Source organism: Phaethon lepturus, unplaced genomic scaffold (assembly GCF_000687285.1).
Source record: "Phaethon lepturus isolate BGI_N335 unplaced genomic scaffold, ASM68728v1 scaffold31590, whole genome shotgun sequence".
NCBI lineage: Eukaryota > Metazoa > Chordata > Aves > Phaethontiformes > Phaethontidae > Phaethon > Phaethon lepturus.
In genome coordinates this window covers 7,606-30,719 of record NW_010510342.1, presented here as the reverse complement: position 1 = coordinate 30,719, position 23,114 = coordinate 7,606, and the positions used below count along the sequence as shown (strand labels likewise).

At 47.7% G+C, this 23,114-nt stretch overlaps 1 protein-coding gene across 1 annotated transcript in view; it reads left to right on the top strand.

The window, feature by feature from the left end:
• The window catches only part of PACS2 (phosphofurin acidic cluster sorting protein 2), a gene marked incomplete at its 5' end in the record, with an annotated part of 48,097 nt that extends 25,832 nt beyond the window's left edge, over positions 1-22,265 (top strand). Inside the window, 8 exons of the mRNA XM_010296756.1 lie at positions 1,983-2,093; positions 4,197-4,305; positions 10,972-11,014; positions 14,724-14,766; positions 15,967-16,102; positions 18,675-18,901; positions 20,489-20,602; positions 21,589-22,265. Coding sequence (XP_010295058.1) covers positions 1,983-2,093; positions 4,197-4,305; positions 10,972-11,014; positions 14,724-14,766; positions 15,967-16,102; positions 18,675-18,901; positions 20,489-20,602; positions 21,589-21,707 — 902 coding nt within the window. The remainder of the gene's footprint in view (positions 1-1,982; positions 2,094-4,196; positions 4,306-10,971; positions 11,015-14,723; positions 14,767-15,966; positions 16,103-18,674; positions 18,902-20,488; positions 20,603-21,588) is intronic.
• Positions 22,266-23,114: the final 849 nt, after the last annotated feature.

Here is a 23,114-nt window from a genome sequence, read left to right as displayed (position 1 = left end):
GCAGTATTTCCTGATCGGATCAAGTGCTTATTTCTGGCCAGCTTTCTGGCAGTTCATTAAAGTGATTGAGGAGCAACCTCTCTTTTCTGACAATTGAAAAAGCACCAAAGACAGAATGACCATGACCATGCCATAAATGTCTTAAAGAAAAAGACTTTTTGCTGTTAGGTAGCACCTTCGAAGTAGGAATGGTGGAGTGTTTTCTGAGATGGTTTTACCTTCTTAGTCCGCAACTACACACTGCAATGACAGAAGAGTTAACCTACAGTGGCTTGTTAACAATGAGAAATGCTTAGTGTCTGTAAGCGTCTGTACTGGGAGATTCAGTACGACTTCATGCTTCTGATTCCATGGCTGAAAGATTCCTTTGATGTCCAAACCAGTGTAAAAAGAACTGAAAACGGGCAAATAAAATAGGAAAAAAAAGTTGGGGGTTATTTTGGCTGTTTGGAGTTTTTTAGCATTTTATTTAACTTCCATGAATGGAACTTCTTGGGAGACCTCATGTTTAGTACTTGTTTCTAACTGCACCTGCCATGTGCGATGTGTTTTCCCAGCATGTGGGAAAGCTTCTCTAGTGCATGGTGCAGAGCTGTTCCACATGCACTGTTTAAAACTCCACTGCAAAAGAAATTATGGGTCTAAAAGTAGGCATGATCAGGAGGGGCCAGGAATGAACTTAAAGCTCTAGTCTCTAATGACACCGAGGGGAGCTCAGAGGGACCTTCTGCTTGAACGTTTCCTGGAAGTCTGGAAACTAGCACTGGTTTGGAAGACTGAGAATGGACAGTCGTGTTTTTCCACCATGAGCTTTACTGGAGGATGGTGAATGTAGTTCAGCAACTGGGGTTTTCCTGAAAGGAGTTGTCAGGTTACCAGTTAACAACTGATGACTCAACTGCTGCAGTCTCTGGAAGTGTGGCTTGATGTGAGAATTCGGTATGCACTAAGGATAAAAATAAGCTGATCAGGAGGAACTCTGAGGCCACTTCATGGCTGATTGTAAATGTAGAGGAGTCATGCTGACCATGACTGAAATGTGGTGACTGGAAAGTGCCATCCTGGCACTTTTCTCCTGTGTTGAAAGGCTGGAGAGGTAGTTGCAAGAGTGCGTTGTCTGGTTTGGGAACACATGTGGCCTAAAATGAATGTGGCAAATTTTTACCACCTCCCAAGGCAGAGTTTGTCACTTAAATGCCTGCCTTCTCCTGCTCAGTGTATGTATGAAGTCAGGTCTCCATCCAGGCCTGCAGGCTGGAGGCTGGACACACAAACTTTCTGCAAGGAGGTCTTTCCATGCTCATAGAGGAGCCGTAAGGCTTAGCTAAAGCAAGCAGCGACCTGATGCATATGCCAACATTCACTGGGGCCTGTAAGCCTTGCACTCTGCCTTCTGTCTTTAATTATAGCTTATTGAACTTACAGCTCTTCTCAACTGATTAAACAAGCCTCCCTGGGTTGTTTTTTCCTAGTTTGGGGACAGTTGCCTCTTATCAGTATTGCAAAGCAGCCATGGTGTGCGAATCATGTTTGGAGCAAGGGGTCCAACTCCTTGGCAGAGGTGACCTGGCCGTGGTGCGTGCAGTAAAGCCTGTGGGTAGGAAGGGCTGCTGGGAAAGCCACTTGCGAAACTGAGAGACTGAGATGGAGAGCCGTAGGGCCTCTGTGTCTTCCAAATAATTTATTTCCTCAGCGATTTCCCAGTCCTGTTTTCTTTGGCCTTTTAAAATTTAATTTGGTGGGGTGGAAAGGAGGGGTGTCACTGAAAGGTATCAGTGGTGGCAAAGCAGTCTCTCTGCTGGGAAGTCTATTTGCATGCTTTTGTAGAGATCAGCTGGACTAAATTACTTGGTTATAATTGAAGAAATTTATTACTGGGGCATCTGGTGTAGTTTTGATTTTGGAATTTAATTCCTTACAGATAAACACACTTGTATTCAGTGCTGGGAAGAACAATTGTCATGTTTTCCTTTCTTTCTTAGGCTCTCATCCAGTGGCCAAGTATCTGGGGTCTGTAGATTATAGATACAACAACTTCTTCCAAGATCTAGCCTGGAGAGATCTGTTCAACAAACTTGAAGCACAGACCACTGGTAAGACCATGTGTCTGTGTCTGGCCTGTGTGGGATAAAAGGCTTGAATGAGTAATTTTAGCAAAGGTCAAGTAAATACAAGAGGAAGCAGAAAAATGTTTTTGTTCCTCTCTTCTCCTCACTCCATGACATTCCCTTTTCAGATGCTGACCTTTGTATGTCCTGCACGTGGCAGTTTACAAACAGTTGTTGGCTCCCAGAGGCACTAGTTGCCTCTGAGTCATGCTGGTTTTACCTAGCTCTCGGCTTTGTTCTTTGGTTTGGAGGTCTCACTACCAAGTTTAGTACCTTGCTTTCTTTGGCCCTTCAGAAACTGTCCAGTCTAAAAGATTTGGAAAGCTGAAAACTCTGGGAAGATTAACTTCTATTAGTTGTGTGTGAGAATGACCTTGATATTTCTGAAGTTTGCTGGCAGGATCTTTCTTATTAAAAAAGAATTTTGTTCTTCACCAGTGTGTTAGCATGAGAGAGCTGCCCTAGGTCAGATCAACAAGTTCCTGTTCTGATCTGAGTCTGTTCTAGGCCAGGATAAATCCTTACTGTGTGTTAAAGTACTAATTTGCTTAAAATATTAATGCCTACACTTTTTCTATTGCTTCCTTCAAAAACAGAAAGAAACAGGAGAAAGGAGTATTTGCAGCTGACATTTAGGGCCACATGAAGGCTTGAGACTCGACTGATGCTCTCATGGCAGCATATCCCATAGAGAAATTTCACTAGAAGAAAAAAGTTTTGGAGTTTTTGGAGTGCCATGAGGGTGGGGAGGTTGCAGTGTGGTTCTCCTGTTGGAATTGCAGAGTGTCTGAGGCTCCCAGGAGGATCCTCCTGGAAGTCCTCTAGCCGCGAGAGGAGGAGAGAGTTCTCTTCACAGGTGACTGTTTCAGAGTCTTCTCCAGCAGATGGAAACTTGGCTGGACAAGGCCCTGGGCAGCCTGTTCTGAAGGTGAAATTGTCCAACTCCAAAAACAGGGCTTAGAGATCTCCTAGTATGCCACCCAATGTACGCTTTTCCTTGATTCTAAGCTCCTGGAAGAACAGATGTCTGGAATTGGTTTAATTCCTTGCTGCACTTGAAAATGCAGACGAATGCCAAAACAGACTTGATTTTTGTGCCTGCATTAGGAATACTTCATTAGCTATAGAAATCAAGCTCAAAAGCCGTATCTGTTCTTTAGCTGGTTGTATGCTGCAGCCCTTATTTATTTGCTTGCATGCGAGGAGGAAAATGCAGCCTCGTTTTTGTGCAGTCCAGACCTTGTAGATTCTCTGTTTTCATCTGTGCATTGAGAACTGCACAGAAACCCCGTGATGGCATAAGAAGATCTGGCAAAGAATCATAGCTCTTCACAGTTCACTGTTCAAATACAAAGAGTCTGGGTTAAAATGTCCATTAAGGTATGGAAGTGCCTGGCAAAGGTCACTTGTGTTCCCTTGATCTCGCAGTTGCGGCTCTTTGCTTGAAACCAAAGAACTATGGAAGGCATTTAGCAATGGAAGAAACAAAGAAATATGGAAGGCATGTCTTCCCATCAGTTTGAATCAAATGCAATCTCGCATATCTGGAGCATACTTGCTGCTACATACGTGATCTTTGTGCTTTTCCTACCCTTGCATGGCTCCCGGTCTTTTCAGTTAACTCAGCAAGGCCATGAGTTCATTAGGAAATCAGGTAGCTCAAATGCTGGTGTGAGCAGAGGAGCTCACCAAGGCCCTGGGAGAGATGGCTAGGCATGTTCTTCAGCCAGATAGCTACAGTCAAGGTGCGAAAAAGTCTAAAGCTGACTCTGGGCAGCTACACATTTTCAAAGAAAAGCATTTTATCGAGTATAAAATATCTGTAATACTTCAGTCAATAATGCTGTGTACAGATGTCTGTTTATCTTGTGTGCCTTCCTAATGTTTTTACCTAGGTGCTCTTGTAGGATGTTTGCTTTTGGTCAGCTTCACAGTTCTCTGGGGTAGGCTGCAGAGCTTCCTTTGGAAGATGCAGTTCAAGTGCAGCTGGGTGGGTACCATCAGCTGCTTGGTTGAGCAAATGGAGAACAGTGCTGGTGATGCTCGGAGAAGTCACTTAAATTATTTTCTCTCTTTGTTCTGTTGCAGTTCCAGAAACGCCTGATGTTGTCTCCCGGGTAACGCAGTACATAGCAGGGGCAAACTGTGCACACCAGTTGCCCATTGCTGAAGCGATGCTGACGTACAAGCAGAAAAGGTATGTCACTAACATAATACTGACTTTCCAGAGCGAGCATCAGTTTGAAAGCAAAGTGCTTTTCTCGTCTTGTGTGCCAGCAGTCTTAAAATCACTCCAAATTGCAAGACCTTGGGAGACTTACGATAGCCTGCACCCAGTGATGTGTCACACTTAGATAACGGTGAATCTACAATAGTTTGGTTACTTTAAGTGCAGCAATGTGTTCAAAGATCTGAGAGGTTTGGGGAAGTGGGGACTAGGCAGGATGGGGGATGGACAGATTCTGTCTGCTTAGGTTCCAGTGGTCTCTTACTACGGAGTCCTCTCCTTTACCACAGAGACTTTACATGTGTAAGACTAGACAACAGCATTCCCCGCCCAAGTATCTTCCATGGGACCTGGCCTTTTTACATCTGTGTTGGTGGAACTGAAACTCTTTCTTTTTGGAGTGTAAATAGCAGAGCTTCTCACAAGAGAGACAAAATCCTTGTTGATTGGCAGTTGCAGACTACCAGGACTCCTACTGGGCAGGGCTGACATTCACCAGGTTTTATTTCAACTTCTCTTATGGGTCAACTTCTCTTAAGGGATAGACAGTATGTAGGAGGGAGGGTTGGGGTCTGAAAATAAGATTCAGTATGTAGAGCCTCCTGTGGCCATGGTCCAGGAAGAAGAGTAACTATCACTGAAGGGCAGAGACGCATTGTTTCTGACACACAGAGGAGAATAATAGACTCCAACTCACATCCCAATAATTTCTGAGAGCAGGACAAACACTCTGTTTGTGATTTTTCCCAATTAGGGACTAGCAATGTCCTATAAGGCATGGATGATGTTAACTGTTAATTACTGCCCTTCCCTTGTTATATCTGATCTTTCATTTTTGGTCCATTAACATCACTTATTGGTGCCAACTTTGCAGAAGAACTGGGACGATTAAAGGTGTGGGTAGAGTCACTTTTTTCCCCTCTTTTTGGAAATGCTCATTGTATATTGCTTTTCCCTTCCTGTGTCTGTTCTACGTTACTTTTCAGAACTGATCTAGCAAAATTTAACCCATTCTTCATGCTCTCCTAGGGAAAGTATTTCCAGACTGACTAGTCCATTAAAGAGAGTGCGCTCTCTTCATGTAGTTGTGAACTTCTGTAATGTTAACCTGGTAATGGTGAAGTTTGGAGAGCCATAGGGTGCTTGAAGCTCTTAGCTTCAACCTTTTATTTTGTTTCTGGTGTGAAAACTTACCTGAGTTACCAATACAGAGTTCAGACACCCCTAGTGCAGTGTGAACCCCTTCTGATGGCTGCCTTGTCCTTTCTCTGCACCCTTCCGTTGCTGGGTTCTGCACTGGTCTCCACTGCCACCTTCATTCCGCTACAGGTTCATTTTTTGCCATTAACACATATTTAATCATTTTGAGTTTCCAGTGTGCCCAGAAAGGTCAATTTGGTACTTTGTTGAAAAACATCTGAAATGTACTTGAGCAACACACACACTTAGCCCTCTCAGCAGTGTGCATGACTGCTTTACCAAGCTGGTCTGATCCATTTGTATTTTAGACCCTTGGGACTTGGTGGTGCCATGCCTGAAGCTGTTGATAGCTTTAAATCAGGCTTAAACCTGCAGAAGGTTACTTGGAAGAAACTGCTGAGATGTTTAGTCAGACTCCTGGCATAGCTTGCAGTATCTTAGTATCTCTGCGTCACCTTTGAAATAACTTCTGCTTTCAGCTAAGTACTCCATGAGCAAACTGGAGGGTGAGTTAGAGGAACAAGCTCTCCGGTGGAGTGATGGGCGGTTATCTCCCCGTGTGGTTTTCTTTAGAAATGCAGCAACTTAGGGTATCGTGAAAAACAACACAAATTGTGTTTCCATTAGCACTATCTAAATGAATGCATCACTTTGTTGTAAGTATAATAACATATTTATCTTTTTCTTTGGTTGCTTCCTGAAAAGGAAAAAGAGCTTTCATTTTGATTTTACCATAAGGTATCAGTTTCTTTTAGGTTCCCTCTCCCATCTCCTATCTCTTTTCCCTGATGAACTAGTCTTTTGTGCCTTGTTTAACAGTTCCTGCAGGTCTGGGATGCACAGTTTGTGCTTTAGATTAAATTCTGCTCGCTGCTTTGAAGCTATGGCATCTGCTGGCAGAATGCATTGTTGAAAATGACTGCCCTCCCTTTGGACCACACATACGGGTTCCCAGGATGTAGACTGAATGGGATTGAAGGGGTTATTGAGAGTAGCTTTGAGCAGGTAAAACATGGAGAAGGTAGGGGGTTTTTTTTCTTCCCTTCTTCCTAGCCATCAGAGGATATAGTGTATCTCCAAAAGGATCAGGAAGGCTTTTCAGTTTCCATCTGTTGGAACAGGAGTGCTGTAGGTGGCACTCAGCTGTGCAGTGTCCAAGTGCAGACCAGCAAATCTTCTCCCTGTAATCAAAAAACTGAGGACTAGTCTTTTACTGACAGGCTATCTCAAATGCACGGGTCTTCTCTGAGCTTAAGAGGAGACAGGTGTATGCTAGCAGTGGAGTTGTGCTCTCTGAGCTGCCTCCAAGACCCCCTTGCTCCACAAGGTCCCCTGCTTTGAATCATACAATTATTGGATGTTGTTTATTTTGTCCTCAGTTCACGAAGCTACTGCAACTCTCTCTCCCTCAAGGCCAAAGGTGAATGGCTTCTCCAAGGCCAGATTTCAAGGCAGTGGTCCGTGTAACCAGCAGCACGACCTCCAAATTCATTACAAGACAAATCTCCCAGTATCCTAGCATTTGCTCTGTTAAACAAGCCCTAGTGGTCCAAGGAAAGTCTTCAGGACGTAGCTGTATGTGATGAGCTGCTTTATAACTTTATTGTGAGCTATCCCTATTTTGACTTACCTCCGCTCTCCTTCCTGTCCCCTTGTTTCGTTTGTCATGGCGAAAGGTTGGCGCATGTACTGCCTGTGATGGACTGCAATGGTGCGAAAGCTTTGTCCCATTCTTTTGGAGCATCTGCTGACCTTACCTGAAATCAAGGGGGCTGGCAATGAGGAAGGGGTCCAGGAAGGAAATAAATAGCCATTTCAGTTCCTCTGTGTTACACTGGGTGACTGACTTTGTCTGTGAGCACTGGGAGAATTACCGGTTACTGAAGAAACACTGCAGTCCAGGCAACGTTTGGGGAGCTGAGACCACAGTGGCAGAGGTGGACCTCTCACTAGGAGGGGTATCAATGTTGGTATCTCTCTGCATTGCTTTCTTGAATGAAACCCTGCAGTATTTGAGATCTGAGACTCGACAGACACTCGTTCCCTGTGTAGCTGGATTGCTGATCAATTTTGTGAATCTGGGCTGGTGTCACCCACTGTAATTCAGTGTCCAGCACAGCTCATGCTATGTGGCTTCTGGATAGACCTTGCACGAATCTGGGGAGCAGCTTGGCTGTTGGAAATAAAGGCATTGCTCGCTTGTCGGGGCGATGTCTGGGTCATTTCCTACCTAGTTACACATTTACCAGAAGCTCTTCACTGTATGTTGTCTTCAACTCTTGCTCCCTGGAGCACAAGTGCCTTTGGTTGGAGGGTTCCTGGGCAATGGGAAGCAGGGGTAACACTCTTTTCTGCCTGCTGTGTGTCCCTGAGGCTCTGCAGGGCAGTGGCTAGGCAGAGTCCAGGTCATTTCTCTGAGTGCTGCTTCTAAAACACATCCTGCAGCAGCTGCTGAATATGAACACAGCTGAAAATGGACCCGATCCCTCCTCTGGCTCAGGAGTGACCATGTCATCTGGCTGGTTGCTGCATGAACCTCCTTGGGCAGCTGGTGGAGACGTAACTAGAGTTTACTTGTGCCCCTTGCCTGGCAGAGCAGTACAGCAGAGGAGAGTCAAGGCTCAAGAAATGCTGGATGTCCTGTTGCATATGTCCAGCCCACCGTAGGAACATGGAGGATGCTGGACAGGATTTTCATGGGGAAGCAGAGAGGTGACTCATCTGATGTGTCCTGGGGACCTGGAGTTGCTTTGTCCCTTTGTTTGGTTTGACCACTGGAAACTTGGTGGAACAGGGACAGTGTTAGCCAGAAGACAACTACAGTTGCCCAGTGGGAAGAACAAATGCTTCATACCAAAGGTGAACCTTGGAGAGTTGTTGGTATCGCCTGGCCTGAAATAGCTTAGAGGCCTGCTAGTCCTTCAGTGATGGAAGTCCCCTCTTTCCACTTGCCTTCCTGCAGGACTTGTCTGGAATAAAGGTAATACCTGAGACCCTCCTGCTAGGAAATCATAGGTCTCTGGCTTCATTTGAATCTGTTTTGTGTTGCTTACATTTTAAATGAAATCTTACTAGAAGGCCAGTAACTGGCATAACTGCTCTAAGCGGTTATTCTGTCCCTCTTACTGTAATATCTAAGTGCTTTGCAGCCTAGTTTGTACGTTGCCCCAGAAGTGAGATTATTCCTTCCCTTAGTCAGGTGGGTGACACCTGGTGATGTGGCTGCTTCTGATTTCTAAGAGTCCTAAAACATATAAATCTGGCTATATGTCTTTGTTCAATCTGAATTAATTTCTTGGGGTAGGGAGGGAGCCTACAAGTCCGTTTCTGGACAGTTTACCTTTGAAGGACTGATTACAGGTGGATGGATTTTGCCCAAGCAAAAATAGTAATTAGACAACTCCCCATTCCAGATAACTATTTTCTTTCTCGCCTGTCTGCGTAGGTCTGTTCCCAAGAGAATGTGTGACAGGACTAGACTGGCTGAGGTGAAATCCAGCTGGATTGCTTAAGGAACAGCCTGTGGATCATTGAGCTGTGATAAATGGTGACTGAAGCAAGTGATTTATTTCAGAATTGTCCCTGAGCTCTCCTCAGTGGCAGTCTGAGCTCCCAGGGGGAACAAGAATGAGTTTTCTGCTGGAATTGGCCATGGTTTGTTTTTTTGAGAGCTTGGAGCAAAGCCATCCAGTAGCTGAGAGATGACTAGGTGACTGTTGTGCTTCCCTCACTTGATCAGTGGGACTTGCTTCTGCCTGCTTCTCAGCCCATGGAGCTGAAGAAATGAGAAGAAAGCTGAGCCTTCTCCCAACAGGTCTGCAGGTTTCTCATTTCCTTTTGCAAAACTAGAGCTGTAAATGCCAAGTTCGTAGGAGATTTATTTGCTGAGGGGCCTGCAGCCGTGTTTGGAAAGATGTGACCTTTCTGACATCCAACACAGAAAGAGGGACTCGGTCATTTTGTTTTGGGGGTAGAATGAAGGTGCCTGGGGTTGTGAGGCAGGAAGGGAGGAAAGCCCTTAGCTTTGCCTTAGAGCTGAGTAAACAGAGCTGAGCCAAGGCAAGAGGCTATTTGCAAAAGCCCGCTCTGCACTAGACTGAGGGGGAGCTCTGAGTCATGTTCGCTGCAGTTCTTTCCATAGGGCTTAGAGGAAACTGTCCAGCCTGTGCTAATCACACAATGGTTGGCAACCTTTATGCATTTGGTGCGTTTCCAATCTGTGCTGGAAACAGCACAGAAATACCTGCCTTCCTGAAGTATTTGTGTTGCACCCAGCAATATTCTGGATGAAGGTGACGCTGGATTATTTTTCTGAATTTTGCAGCACTCCGAGCACTGAGGGATGCACCAAAAGAGAAACATGAGAAGTCTTGGTGTTTGTCTGCTTCCTACCTGTTTCCTGTGCTTGGCCACTGAGGAACGTTGTGTGTCTTACCCGTGTAGTCACTTCCACTGCTGAACTTCAATTCTCTGAACAAGTGGACATGTTCCTGCAGTCCTCTGCTCACTCTGTGGGTCTGTCTTCGTTTCTGTTGACCCTGAAGAGAGCAGTGGCTCTGCAGGCCCTCCCAGACTGCCTTCCTCTTGGCTCAGGTCTTCCCTCTCTTGTTTTTGTTGAGTCTCTCCCTAACTCTTGCTAGGTTTGACTCTGGCCTTTGTTGCTGGCCCTTCTCCACCCTTTGGTTTCTGAATCCTGGGCAGGACTGGATCAGGAGGGGCTGATGCCTTCCTGCTTTCAAAACATGTGTAGTGTTGTCTTCAGCTGTTTCTGGGACATGGCCTGTGTTTTGTTTGGTTTAGCTGTTTTCTGTTCTTGAGTTGGTGTCCTGATCAACCTGGTGTGCTCTGGAGCCCGACCTATCTAGTGTGGCTGTCTGAGGGACTGCAAGCTCCCAGTGGCAGGGAACATGTCTCTCTGTGCGTGAGTGTGTGTGTGTACGTACTTGCTAGTGCTATACAAATAACCACGTGTCACGGCTTGTAACCCCGTGGCAGGCTAACTGCTTTAGCGATGCTGGGATATGCAAGGTATGGCACATGACTCCAAAGGTGGGACGCGTGAAGGCCATGCGTGCAGAGCGCTTCAGGTACTAGTAAGTAACGCACAGTTCTCCGTGTTGTTGTGGCACAGATCCATTTCCTTGCAGTAGGAGGTCGTGTGTCTGTAATGACTGCCATGCCATTAAAGCATGTTTCTCTGTTGAGCGTGAGGGAGGGAGGAAGAGACCTTTCCCCCGAGAGATGTGCCGTAAGCTGCGTGCTCTTCCCCACCCATGCAGATTCTTAGCGTGCTGGCAGGGGGCCTTGAGAGGAGACATTGGACTGGCGCTTGCATACTGTCCGTCCCTGCTGCATGCTTGAATGCAAGATACAAAGTGAGTATTGTGCCCAGTGCGGAAGCAAGCTATTAACAACTCTTCTTCTCTTTGCCTTTAGCCCTGATGAAGAATCTTCGCAGAAGTTCATTCCCTTTGTTGGGGTGAGTGTTATCATAGTTACGCTGTCTCAAGCCAGGTAGAATGCGTCCACAAGTGTTAACACAAACTTACCTGGTTTCTGGAGCACTGGGTGCTCTAAGGTAGAGTGTCAGCATGAGCATCTGATGGTTGGATGCAACTGCCTGGTACGTAAGCAAACTTCAAAGATCCCTCAACAAACTACTAGGTGTATTTTACCTTCCAAGCAGCTGGCTCTGAGCAGCTCTGTGCTGCATGCCTGCCAGTACTGACGCAGGCGCTGTAGCCTTGCTATTGCCTTGTTCATTCAGTAGCGAAAGGAAGGTGTGGCGCTGAATCCACAGCCTGTCTTTGCTGCAGACCAGAGCACCTAGTTGGTGGAGAATTGCTGCTGGGCCATGTGCAGAGGAGGGTGGTGCGTTCATGGAAACCTGATCTCAGGGTTGCTGTGCCCAGCATTGCTCTGGGAGATTGATTTGGCCAAATTTGCTATTCCTGTCTCAGTCTTCTGTATGCTTGTCATGAACGTCCTCCAGTTGTCTTAATATCCCATCCACTCTTGAAGTGGAGAGTACATCCCACCAGGGGGATAATTTATACCACTGTTAGGTTTGAGTCTGAGGCAGTCGCTATTCAATACATTTTATATGTGAATATGTATCTTTGGGTAGTAGTGTCTGGCTTTTCCTCCTGTCCTTATCTTTACATGTTCCCAGCTCAGGTGACCGAGTGCGAGGTATCTAGGCAGGGCTGTGTTTGTGCTTCTGTCAGTGTATTTTGTGCACTGTGTACTTTGCGTTTTCTAGCTTCACTCCCCTTATTTGATCGTGCTCTTCGGTTCATTAAGTTTTAGGTATAAAGTCATTGACCTGAGGCCAGTGTCCCCTGACTGTTCTTCAGCTACTGGATGTCTTCACAGTTTTTTCTTGCTCTCTTGTACCTTCTCTTTCTTGCATGCTGGCTGCCTTGTTCTGCCTTCTCTGTGTTAAGCTGACTTGTGTGCGTTCCCATTTGTATCCCTGTCAGTGCGTCAGAGCTAATCTGAAATCCCAAGACGTTTAAAGAGCTTAGTCTCTATTGCCCTCAGGCTGACCCTGCTTTCACTCTGGTGTCTCTTCAGAGTGAGAGTGTGTCTCTGCAGTGCTCCTGTGACAACAATCTACTTGTGTTTGTTGAAGGAAAGATGCCTTGCTAAAGCAGAGACACATCTTCCCGATTTGTTCCCTGCTGATGAGCTTTGCTGTAATCTTGTCCCTCCCATGAACTGCGATTGCTGGTGAAGAACTGTCGTTATGAAACAGCTGTTTCACCTTTCCCAATAACAGGAAAACCCCAGAAGGGCTTGGAAGCACCTGGACTCGTCTCACTGTAGCTGCTAGGCTCTGCAAAGCTTTTCTTTGAGGCTGATTTAGTTCAATGTGATGTCCAAGCAAATGGGGCTCCAGATGTTTCTCCAGTTGCTTTAAAATGATCATTGTTGTGATGTTAGCAATGCTTTTCCAGTCTGGATTTGACTGTCTGAAAGTGGGAAGAGTGAGCAGCTGTGTGTGCATAACACTGCCAATCCCCAAAAGCACTTGCCTTGAAAGCACAGACTGACTTCCTATGTCAGCTGGTGGTGAGGGTCAAATCAGTGCTGCTGAAGTGTTCCTGCCACAGTAATTCCCTGTGAAGCACATCTGAAGAGACTCTGAAAGGCCAATGGCAGGCATCTCACAAAGACTGAGGCTGAACATGAACACTGAAGCTCTTTGCCTCAGCTGCAGCCTGCTTGGAGCTGTTGGCCAAGGAGGAGAGGGAGCCAGCGACGTTTGGGTTTGTGACTTATGATGTTGGCTGGACTCTGGCTTTTAGGGTGTGAAAACTGATGTGCTGCAGCTGGGTTGTGCACAGTCTTTGACCCAGGAGCGAGCAGGGAGTGCCATGCTGCTCAGCCAAGCTCTGAAGTGATGGGAGCGGAGCCTCTCGAGGGGCCAGTTGGACGTGAAAGCTGGGGTTGGCAGTGAGGCTGCGTGGTCATACACCTGTGTTGTGCCAACAGCCAGTTGCCAGGAGAGTTAACAGGATGCACCTCCTTCCTGAAGGGAAAGGAGGCTGGCTGCTACAGCGTTCCTGGATGGCATTGTTGGGACTGCAGCAGTCTCAAGTGTCTCCCTGAGTAGAGGCAAGGTAAAGTGTTCAATCTTGTCTTCCTTCCATGTGTCTGAACTCGAGCACCTTCAGTCAGCCAGCAAGGGGGAAAAGGCCAAAAGAGATTTCCTGTCTGGATTGCAGATCAAGGTGCCCATAGGCAGTTTTCTGTGTTGTTTGTTGTTCCCCTAACTCGTCTGCCTTGCCGCCTCTTGCTCACAGCTAGTTACAGTCTGTGAAACATCCTCTTGGCATTTAGCACGTATAGCACAAATGGCTGCTGGACTCCAGAGCCTGACTTGTTGCCCTTTAGATGGAGACTGACCAAACTGAGCTGCAGCCCCCTTCTTCCAAGCTAGTGCCCCTTCAGGGAGGCTCTGCACACACTGCTGAGTTCACAATGGCTTTTCTAAGACTAGAGCTAACAGAGAAACCACCAGAGAGCCTGACAGCTCTCCCAAGATCTAGTGTTGAGGATACATCCCCCCACGCTGAACTGAAAAGTGTTTTGCTTCTAATGATTAGGTCCTTTAGCACAGAAATGTGCTCCCTAGAGATGTGGTCTAGACATGGTCATGTCTGAACTTAACCATCTTCTGTTTTCAGACTAAATAGGTTGCGTGACATCATTTCTTTGTCTAAAGCAGGTTTTATTGACTTGAGATTCCTTTGCAGCTCTTTCCCATTTATCAACATTTATGTAGACGTTAACTTTGGTTACAAGTTTAAGGACCTTAAGAAGGGTCTCTCTTCTGCAGCATCAGGAGTAATGATGCCTGTGTACCCTAGCAGATTATCGCTACAGAAGGTCCCTGCTTTTACGTCACCAAGGGTCATTTTATCTTTCTAGGCATAGTCTGTTCTTGGGAGCTTGTGTTTGTAGCATGCTCTATTCCACAAATTATTACCAGCTGGCATTTAACATTAACCTAAATGTACTAACTGCTGGTTGGCCATATCAGAACATATTTGTATTCTTACTACAGTGTGATTGGGATTGTCCTGATCCGTCCATGTGATGGTTTATCCATGTCTGTGCCCACAGGCTTTGCCAGGAGCTTTATCGTGTTTGCCAGACACATCCCTTGTTTGGAGACTGGAAAACGCTGATCAGAAACTGTACTTTGTTGCTTTTGTGGTTTCCTAGCAAACCCCAACTATGCTGCACGCTAGAAGTGGCTGCACTTGTGTGGTAGAAGCAATATGTCTGTAATTAGCAAGTGCATCAAAGCAATGCTGAAGGGATATTTATGTTCCTTTCCCTGCCCTATTCCCACAGGTGTCACAGCCAGGCCCTGTAGTTGCCATAGCTTGGGACTGATGATGGGCTATTCAGAGCTGTGTGGGTCTGAACAGGTCCATAGGGTCTTTGCTGTCTTTTGTATACGTCAGGGAAGGGTTGTGAGCTGGTATGGCTTGTCTGGACACTGCTGGGACCTGCCCAGCTCTTAACAGACTCCACCTTTTAACGTATTTTACACTACTCTGACTGCTGGGACAGTGCCAAGGGGGCTGTAAGGATGAGCTTAGTTTGGGGATTGGGGATTCCTGATGTTCAGGGGACTCTTGTTTCATAGAGCTCTTCTGTTTTGCCCCCTCTAGGTAGTGAAGGTTGGAATAGTGGAACAATCTTCTGCAACGTCAGGTAACAACCATCTTGTGTGTGCTTTCTGCGTCGTGCAGGTGGTGGGAGCCTGACTTCCAAGGCTGAACAAACTTGTCCATTGCTGATGTCTTGGAATTTTGTAAAGTGGAATTGGATTTTATTAGCTCCCAGTTCCACTGCCTCAACTCCCAGCAGCTGTCCTCAGAAAGAGAGGCCTCTCTCTTTCAAGAGGTCCTTTTTCTTGTGACTTTACAAGGATCTTCAGGCCAGCTGAAATTCCCACATCCTCATCCAGGGAGGTTCCACTCATACATGCAAACACCCATTTTTCTTATGTGTGTTCTCAGTGGGATGGATTCACCACTGTGGTTACTGGAGGTTCCTGTTCCAAACTGGGGAGGCAGTTCATCAGAAGTTCATGCCTGTCTCCCTGCACTGGACTCAATTGCCTAATAAAATCAATCTGTCTCAAACACGTGCCTAACACTGGGAACTCCAGGATAGGCAACCAGTTTGCCAATCTGAGAACAAATTTAGGCCCAGTTTTTTTAATGGGGGAGTGCAAAGCTGGTTTACATAATACTGCCTGATTACACACATGGACACGGGGTAGTGCCATTTTATCAATGTGCCCTTTTTTTACCTCCTTCATACGCATTACTAGGTAGGAACATTTTTTCCCTTGTGTGTTGGCATTGTTTCCTATATTGCTTCACTGTTAAACTGAGATTCCTGTAGCCTGGGTTACACATAAGTTTGTCTGTGGAGGCAGCCCTTCTGTGGGTCACTGCTTGCTGCCACGCTGCTTCCACCATCCTGAAGGGCTAACATTACAGGAATGATGCCTTGGTTGTGGAGGGTGGAAGCAGGGGGAATGGGGAGATCCCTGTGATTAGCCCAGAGATAGGGGATTCTCCAGGAGTGGTGCTGTCCTGCAGTGGTTCAATGGGCTGGGTTTTGACTGAGCAGGAGGCTCTAAATCAGAGCTGGGAGCAAACTCTAGGAGAGCTGGTGCCGGGTGGGGACCCCAGAGGAGTGTGAATGTCTGTGCTTGCCTCTTACCCAAACACAGAAAGTCCCAAGTGTGGAGGCAGTCAGAACAGATGGGCTAGCTGATCTCTGGATTGAGCCTGAACAAAACCTGTGCAGCAGGAGTGTGGGCAGACTGAGCTATCCCAATGTGCATGTGCTGGGCTGCAAGACGAACCCAGACAAACAGTTTGACTTCTTTTCTGCAAGGTGACTCTGATGACGCAGCTCCCTCAAGCTCCAGTGTCCTTTCTTCCACCCCACCTTCTGTGTCTCCTGCTGTGAAAGAAGCCTCCCCCACACCACCTTCCTCACCGTCTGTTACAGGCAGCTTCTCATCCTCAAGGTAAAGCATGTTTTGTCTCCTTATACCTTCTGTCTTATCTGACATATACACGAGAGAAGAAAACCAATAGCTCTGCTTTCTTCCTCCGTAGCAAACACTTGAAGTCATCACTTTTCCCCTTCACATCTTTTGCCTCTGGAATGACCGTGTCCTTTCTGGCCGACAAGGAGCCAAGGAGGGCAGAGGGGAGCTTGCACCCGATGGGGAGGCTGCAGTTCTCAAGGGCAGGCACATTTGCACTAGAAGGGGCAGCCTTGTTTCTGATAGTCTGTCAGAAATGCTGATTCTGATGAGACATTGTGGCATCCTGGTTTGGAAGATTAGTGTACTCCATCTGCTGGTATTTTCCCTTTGAGACTGGATTCTTTTGGGGAGATCTGTAGCCAAAGAGACCACTGACCCTAATACACATGGGTGCTAGCCTAATCCCTCACAGTTCTTGTATGTTTTTAAGGACCAAGTGACTGTAAAGTCAGAGTGGCTGTAGAAGCAGCAGCCTGTTTCTCTGTGACGGAAGAGTTGACAGTCGTAAGGTGACATAGTGGAACTGCAGTTTCCATTCACACATGTGCCTAAAACCACAGTTCTGATAAGAAAAGCAAGGAGATAGCACCTATAGGCAGTGTGAAGCTCTGGCTTAGCTGAAATTTTTAGTGGTGAAGGGAGGAAACCACTATAAAACTGCCAGTAGAGAATTGCCCTGGTCAGGACTCGTTGCTGCACAAAACATTGGTGTAGCTGTCTAACACTTTGTGTGCAGTTTTGGTACCCAGAAGCACATGGTGAAGTTAAAGGTTTAGGGAGCGCAGGCAATGTGATCAGGGGGACGATGCAGCAGCCTTGTGAGGGGAGGCTAGAAGCACTTGGACTCCACAGTTTGGGAGAGTGGGTGGGTACAGGTAAGCCACTCAAGTTTTGCAAAATCGCAGTGGTGGTGGGTTTGTTGAATATTGAACTGTTGTCCACCAAACCTGTGGTACAAGACCTGGGGGTACACAGTGACACTGGCAAGAGGTCAATTTAAAAGGGAGAAACTAAGGGATGTCTGCACACAAGAGGAAAGGTATGTTGAGACCGCGTCTGCCTCTGCTACTTCTGTGTCAGCAGGGTCAGCAGATCAAAGAGAGGTTAGGTGAATTCAGGGAGAGCACATCTGTTAATGGATACTAAAGGACGAGTCAGGGATGTCCCCTCTAACATCCCTAATCCTGTGATTGTCAGGCTGGGGGAAGTCCAAGGAGATGCTCTGCAATTAGAGACTGGGCTCACATGCTCTCCCTAAACAGCATCTCCCATTGTCCCGATTGGAGACAGAATGGGGACCTTTCTTGCCCACCCCAGAGAGAGCCCTGCGGGCACCTTTAATCTCCAATGACTTAAACTGGCTTGAGAGTTCCTTTTTAACAATCAGCAGGTGCCAGTGACTGGAAAGGTGTTAGTGGCCATTAGCCTGTGCCAGGAGGCCCAGTTCCCCAAGTCCTTCCCCTTGGCCCCCTGTGGTTTGGTGGCAGGAGAGTCCTGTCTGCCCAAGGCCTTTCTCAACAGCAGCTGGCTGCCAGTGCAGAGAACCGGGGGCTGTGCAGGCTCTGGAGGGCAGAGCTGACCTCTCATGTGTGAGCTCTGCGTGGGCTTTCTGAAGGTGGAAGTGGTTTGGGAACCCATACCCACAGGAGCATAGGCTATTAAAGTTGTGAGCCGTGGAGGTGGTACATCTGAAGTTGACACCCTGGCTTAAGGGATCTGGTACTTTCTGGTTTCATGCTGTGTGATAGAATCATCAAGAAATGAGGAAGTTTAGGTTCAACGTTGCTCCATCTCCACTCATCTGTATGTGACAGCACAGGCAGGTGATGGAGGGTGACCCAGACATGAAAACTACATATTTAACCAAGGATGGGACAGAAAATCCTGCCTGGCAATAGCAAATGTTAAGATGCTTTGTCTTTACAATTGAAATGAGAAGTATCATGCAAGGAGCCTTAAAATCCAAAACTGCATTTCCAAAACATCATCCTTAAAGAATATCACTTCTGAAATTGTCCTGAGAGACTAAAACCTGGTTGTTCACTCCAGTTCAGAGATGATTTTAGCAGTGGTGCACCTGGCCAGAGCCATTCACTCATCAGTGCTGAGGAGGCAGCAGCAAGGTTCTTAGAGCCTTTCTTCCCCACTCAATGACCAGAAGTGATCTGGGCCACCTCAGGGGGCTGCCTTTGGCTGGGTCACTGAACTCGGCATCGTGTTAGGAAACTGCTTGTCTGCTCCCTTTCCCACCGCTTGTCCCTGCAGCTGCGCAACAGGTCAGCTTGTCTCAGCTCATTGCAGTTCTGTGCTGCCAAGCAGATGCTACCATGAAACGTGATTGAGGCTGCATCACTGAGTGATGACATTTTGTGCTTTTGTGATTCTTGGGTCTTGCTACAAAATGTTGCTGCCTGATTTCCTGAAGAGCCAGGTGGACCATCTGGTCAGGACTGAGAGCCACTCTGAGAAAACACAGATGCGGGGAACTCTGCCAAGTGCTGCACAGAAATTAACCACTGTCTCTTTTTTCTTTTTTTTTTTTTACCAGCCAGAACCTTGGTGCTGAGTTGATGGGCTTGCAGGTGGATTACTGGATTGCAGCTCCACCCATGGACAGAAAGAGAGACCCAGAGAAGAAGGACCCCTCCACTACCAAAAACACACTGAAATGCACTTTCCGGTCCCTCCAGGTCAGCAGGTTACCTGCCAGCGGTGAGATTGCCACCACTCCAACAATGTCCATGACTGTTGTGACAAAAGAGAAGAACAAAAAAGGTAAGGTGGACAGTCTGTTGCCAAAGGTCAAGAATGCAATGCTGCTCTCCCTTTGCTGCTGCTGCAGGGCTGCCTAACTTGTCAGTCCTGCATTACAGCACCATAGTGTATATTTTTATCCCCAAAATCCTAGTCTGTCTACATGAGAAGTGACTGCATACGGTGATAGTTTGAAAGGGTGGTTCCTCTTTGTGCTGTAAAAAAGAGGATGTGTTCTCACCCTTACAGTTGAGCAGCTGTGATGGTATAGCCCCAAAGAACAAAGGTGGGGACCGAGCAAGGACATTTGTGGGTGGCTATGCAAAAAGCCAGGAGGTACACTTCTCTGGACAGCTTCCTGGTTTTCCCTGTGAGCCTGCTGGTGCCGGTTTGGGTTGTTCCATTAGGTAAGAGGCAGCTTGTGCCCTGACCACCAGCATTGGGGCAGACCTTGCAGCCTGTACAGCTCTGTGCTCTGGTCTCTGGTTAACATCACAAAGCCTGATGTTAACTTTTTTCTTGTTTCACCTGCTGCTCTTCAAGTCATGGCTTTGAGTTTTTATTTTCTTCAAACAAAAAAGGCATTTTAAATATTGCCAGTAGTTCTGTGTTTGCTCCTGGCCTTGGCAATGTGAAACATTAGAAATTGAGAACAGCTCTGCAGAGAAGTGTTCTCAAGGAAGAAGCAAGGCAGTATATTCAGCTGCTGGTAGCTGTCCTGCCCATGGGCCTGGGAGTTGTTCCTGGTGGAAGCAGGGGTTTTGAGGGCTCTGAGAGAAGGCCAGCAGAGCCTTCCAGACCTGTGGCTGCAGAACATCGGTGGATAACCCTACAGCCATGTCACAACTGGGCCAGCATAGCTGTGGTGCTGCTGGTACCAGAGCTCCCACCCCTGACCACACCCTTTTTAAGTGTCATGCTTACCAGAGAAGCAATCCCGAGATGCTCAAAATACCCTTCACTGGGGCTGGCCCAGCCTGGATCAGTGGTGTTCAACACCACCAGCGTTCGTGGAACCAGTTTGTACATCTTTGCTCACGCACTTGGACAGCTCTCCTAATGCCTTCCCTCTCCACCAATCGCCCACACTTTGTAGTCCCTCCTGCTCTCCAGGTGCCTGTGCAGGCCACCTCACGCTGGGCCGCTGTTGGTGCAGCAAACCTGCCTGCAGATAGATCGGAGGCAGGAGCGCAGCGCTGCCCCGCAGCCCGCTGCAGTATGTGGGACTCCCCCTAGGGGGTGCGGCCGCCTGGCAGATCTGTCAGCCCAGCACGGGGCGCAGGCTGGGGGCGGCTCCAGGTGTGTCTGTGTTCCCTGGTGCCCCAGCAGAGCAGCGGGAGTTACCCTGAAGGTGCCCTTTGAGGCCTGGGTTATGAGCTGGGAAGGCTTCACGTAGAGACGCTTAGGGCAAAGATGTCCGTGTGCGTAGGTGATGGTGCTGAGCACTGACGCAGTGAAGCTCCTGCCAAACAGGGATGATTTCGGTAGTTAAAAAATAGACTCAGAATTTTCAGCATGAATGTTTAAATGCAAAAACCCAAACAAGTCTTGGTGCAGCTTCTGTGAGTGGTAGACATTCACTGTATGTTGGTGTGATTTTTCTTCCAGTGATGTTTTTGCCCAAGAAAACAAAAGACAAGGAGGTTGAGTCAAAGAGCCAGTGTATTGAAGGAATCAGCAGGTTGATTTGCACAGCAAAACATCAGCAGAACATGCTGCGCGGTAAGTGCAGTGGGTGCATCCTGTCAGGCTCTGGGGTGAGGTCTTGTCCTCCAGGCCAAGGGCTGACCTGCTGTCCTGCCCCATGCCCTGGAGCCAGCATAATGAGGATGTTCCTGGGGAATGGCCTTGGATGTGTCCAGCATGGGGGAAGGCTTTAATAGATCTGGGATGGGAAATCCCAGGGGTAAAGGGAAATCCTGCTTTATCTAGGAACTCCTCTGAAGCAGTGCCCTAGATGAGGACAAGGGCTCGGCTGGGCTCCATTCCCCTCCCTGTCATTCTGTTTCCCTTGCATATCTGGAAAGTGATGGTGGAGAGCGGTGAGAGCGTGGCTGCTCCTCTAGGCAGGACTCGTGCTGTGGTGTGCCTTTGTGCCAGAGCCGTGCATGCATCTTGCAGGCAGACCTAAAGTGGCTGTCAGCAGAGCTGTGCATCCAGGATGAAAAATATCCCTGTAGCCTGTTCACTTGATAATCCCCACCACTGTTAACAGCAGAGGAATCTGCTTAGGTCACCTCCTTAATCCTGGCCCTGGCCCTGTGAGACTGATGAGTGTGAGGGGTAGTCACAGAACGTGTGTCACTTCTTCAGGAGGCGTGGATCTCCTGGTTAAGAATGAGGAGTGACTGATGTCCATCTCTGTGTGCATTTTCCCAAAAAAGAAAATGAAGTGTGTTTAGGAAACTTGAGAAATCAGATCAGGTGACACTGAAATCAGCAGTCAGGGGAGCTCCAATGTCAGTGAGAGGTCCTGGAACAATAATCTGAGCTGTTTTCCCTAAACCTGGTTTGCTCTCAAGCCTTCCTCCCCCCGTGTGTGCAGCTATTTACAGCTGTGGGGTGGCCAGGCAGAGCAGCGCATACCCTGAGTGCAGAACGTGGCCAGGCCTCCCTCTGCCAACTGCATGGAGGTTTTTAGCAAAGCTGTTTCAGGCTGGCCACTTCCACTCGGTGTTTTCTAACTTTCTTTTTACCCTCCCCTGCAGTCCTGATCGACGGGGTGGAGTGGAACGACGTCAAGTTCTTTCAGCTGGCAGCACAGTGGTCCTCTCATGTCAAGCACTTTCCCATCTGCATATTTGGACACTCCAAATCTAACTTCTAGCCGTGCTCAGCGGAGGGACCTTCTGTCCGTCCCAGGGACTGCACATCAGGAGCCAGGAATTGCGTGCCAACTCTGACTCGCGTCGCTCTGCCCTCTCCTGCAGAATTAATTACAGATGTGCTTGGATTACTTTTGAATTACTTTTTTCTATTAACTCTTAAGTTTACTACAAGGGAAGGAAACCCCTTTAAACAAAGGCAAAAAAACCCAGTCTTAAATATAGATGTGCTGACAACATGAAGTCGTGGGGGAGTTGGCAGGAGCAGGCAACCTGCCCAAGAACACCTACCACTTAACGAGCAGATAGCTGAATAACTGCACTGCTAATTAACCTGAGACCTCATTGGTGTGAGTGGGCTGGGGGAGCCATGGATCACCTCGAACAGATTTTGTGGAAGATCATGCGCATTACGGTGCTGTTTGGCCCCCTCCCTCTGTGTTTCTAGTTGGGGAAAAAAAAAAAGATGGCCAGTCTTTTCTCCTGCTGCTGAAGGACAAGAGATCAGTGAGTCTGGAGAGAGTTTAGCTGTCCGGTTTGAAAAACAAACCGTTTATGTAGCTAGGCAGGACTGGAGAGGAGATCCCCTTTGGAGCGTGGAGTCTGCCATGAGGATGGGCAGGTGTTTCTGCTGAAGCAATGCCTGAGGAGGGTTGGGCAGGAACAGGAATTGGGGAAACACTAGGTGTAAGGAAACTCCAGTGTCCCAGGTCTGTGACAACGACCAAACCGAGCCAGTCATAATGTCCCTGCAGCTGGCTGCGCTGCTGAGGGATGCCGCGTCAGTGGGGTCGCTGCTATTTACATACTCACACCGATTATTTACCTGTCAATAAAACCTCGTCCAGCCTCTAAAGGGAAAGGATTTTTTTTAACAGCTGCAGATTTTTTTTAATGCTTTCTAAAAAAAATTAAAATAAAAACAAAAAATAAGTGGGGGAAAAAAAATAATTAAGTTGCCAAAAAAACAAACCCAGGAAGATGAGCCGTTGTCTCTGAAGTGATACATCACCATAGTGGCTGGACTGGGAGCCAGCCAGGCACTCTGCATGTCCAGTTGCCTTCCCGTCCATCTGTCAAACCGCACACGTGAGGTAGCGTGGGCAGCTTTATCTGCTGCCTTTGTCCTGCCCTGACCGCGCTGCGCTCCCCAGCACCTGGTGCCGTCTCCTCTGTGCACCTCCCCAGGCTGGGAGCAGACCGCCTGGCTGCAGGGCTGCTGCAGGAGTGCATTTTCGCCATGCCCTTGAACTGCCCAGGCCCTCTCCTCACAGGGACTGAGAGACTGTAACAAAAATGAAGGGTGCTGGGGGTAGGCAGCTTCCCATGGGCTGCTCTCTAGGTGGGCATTGTCCTTACCTTCTGATTTCTGAGTATTCCTCCCCACGGGCATTTCTCTGTGGATTGCA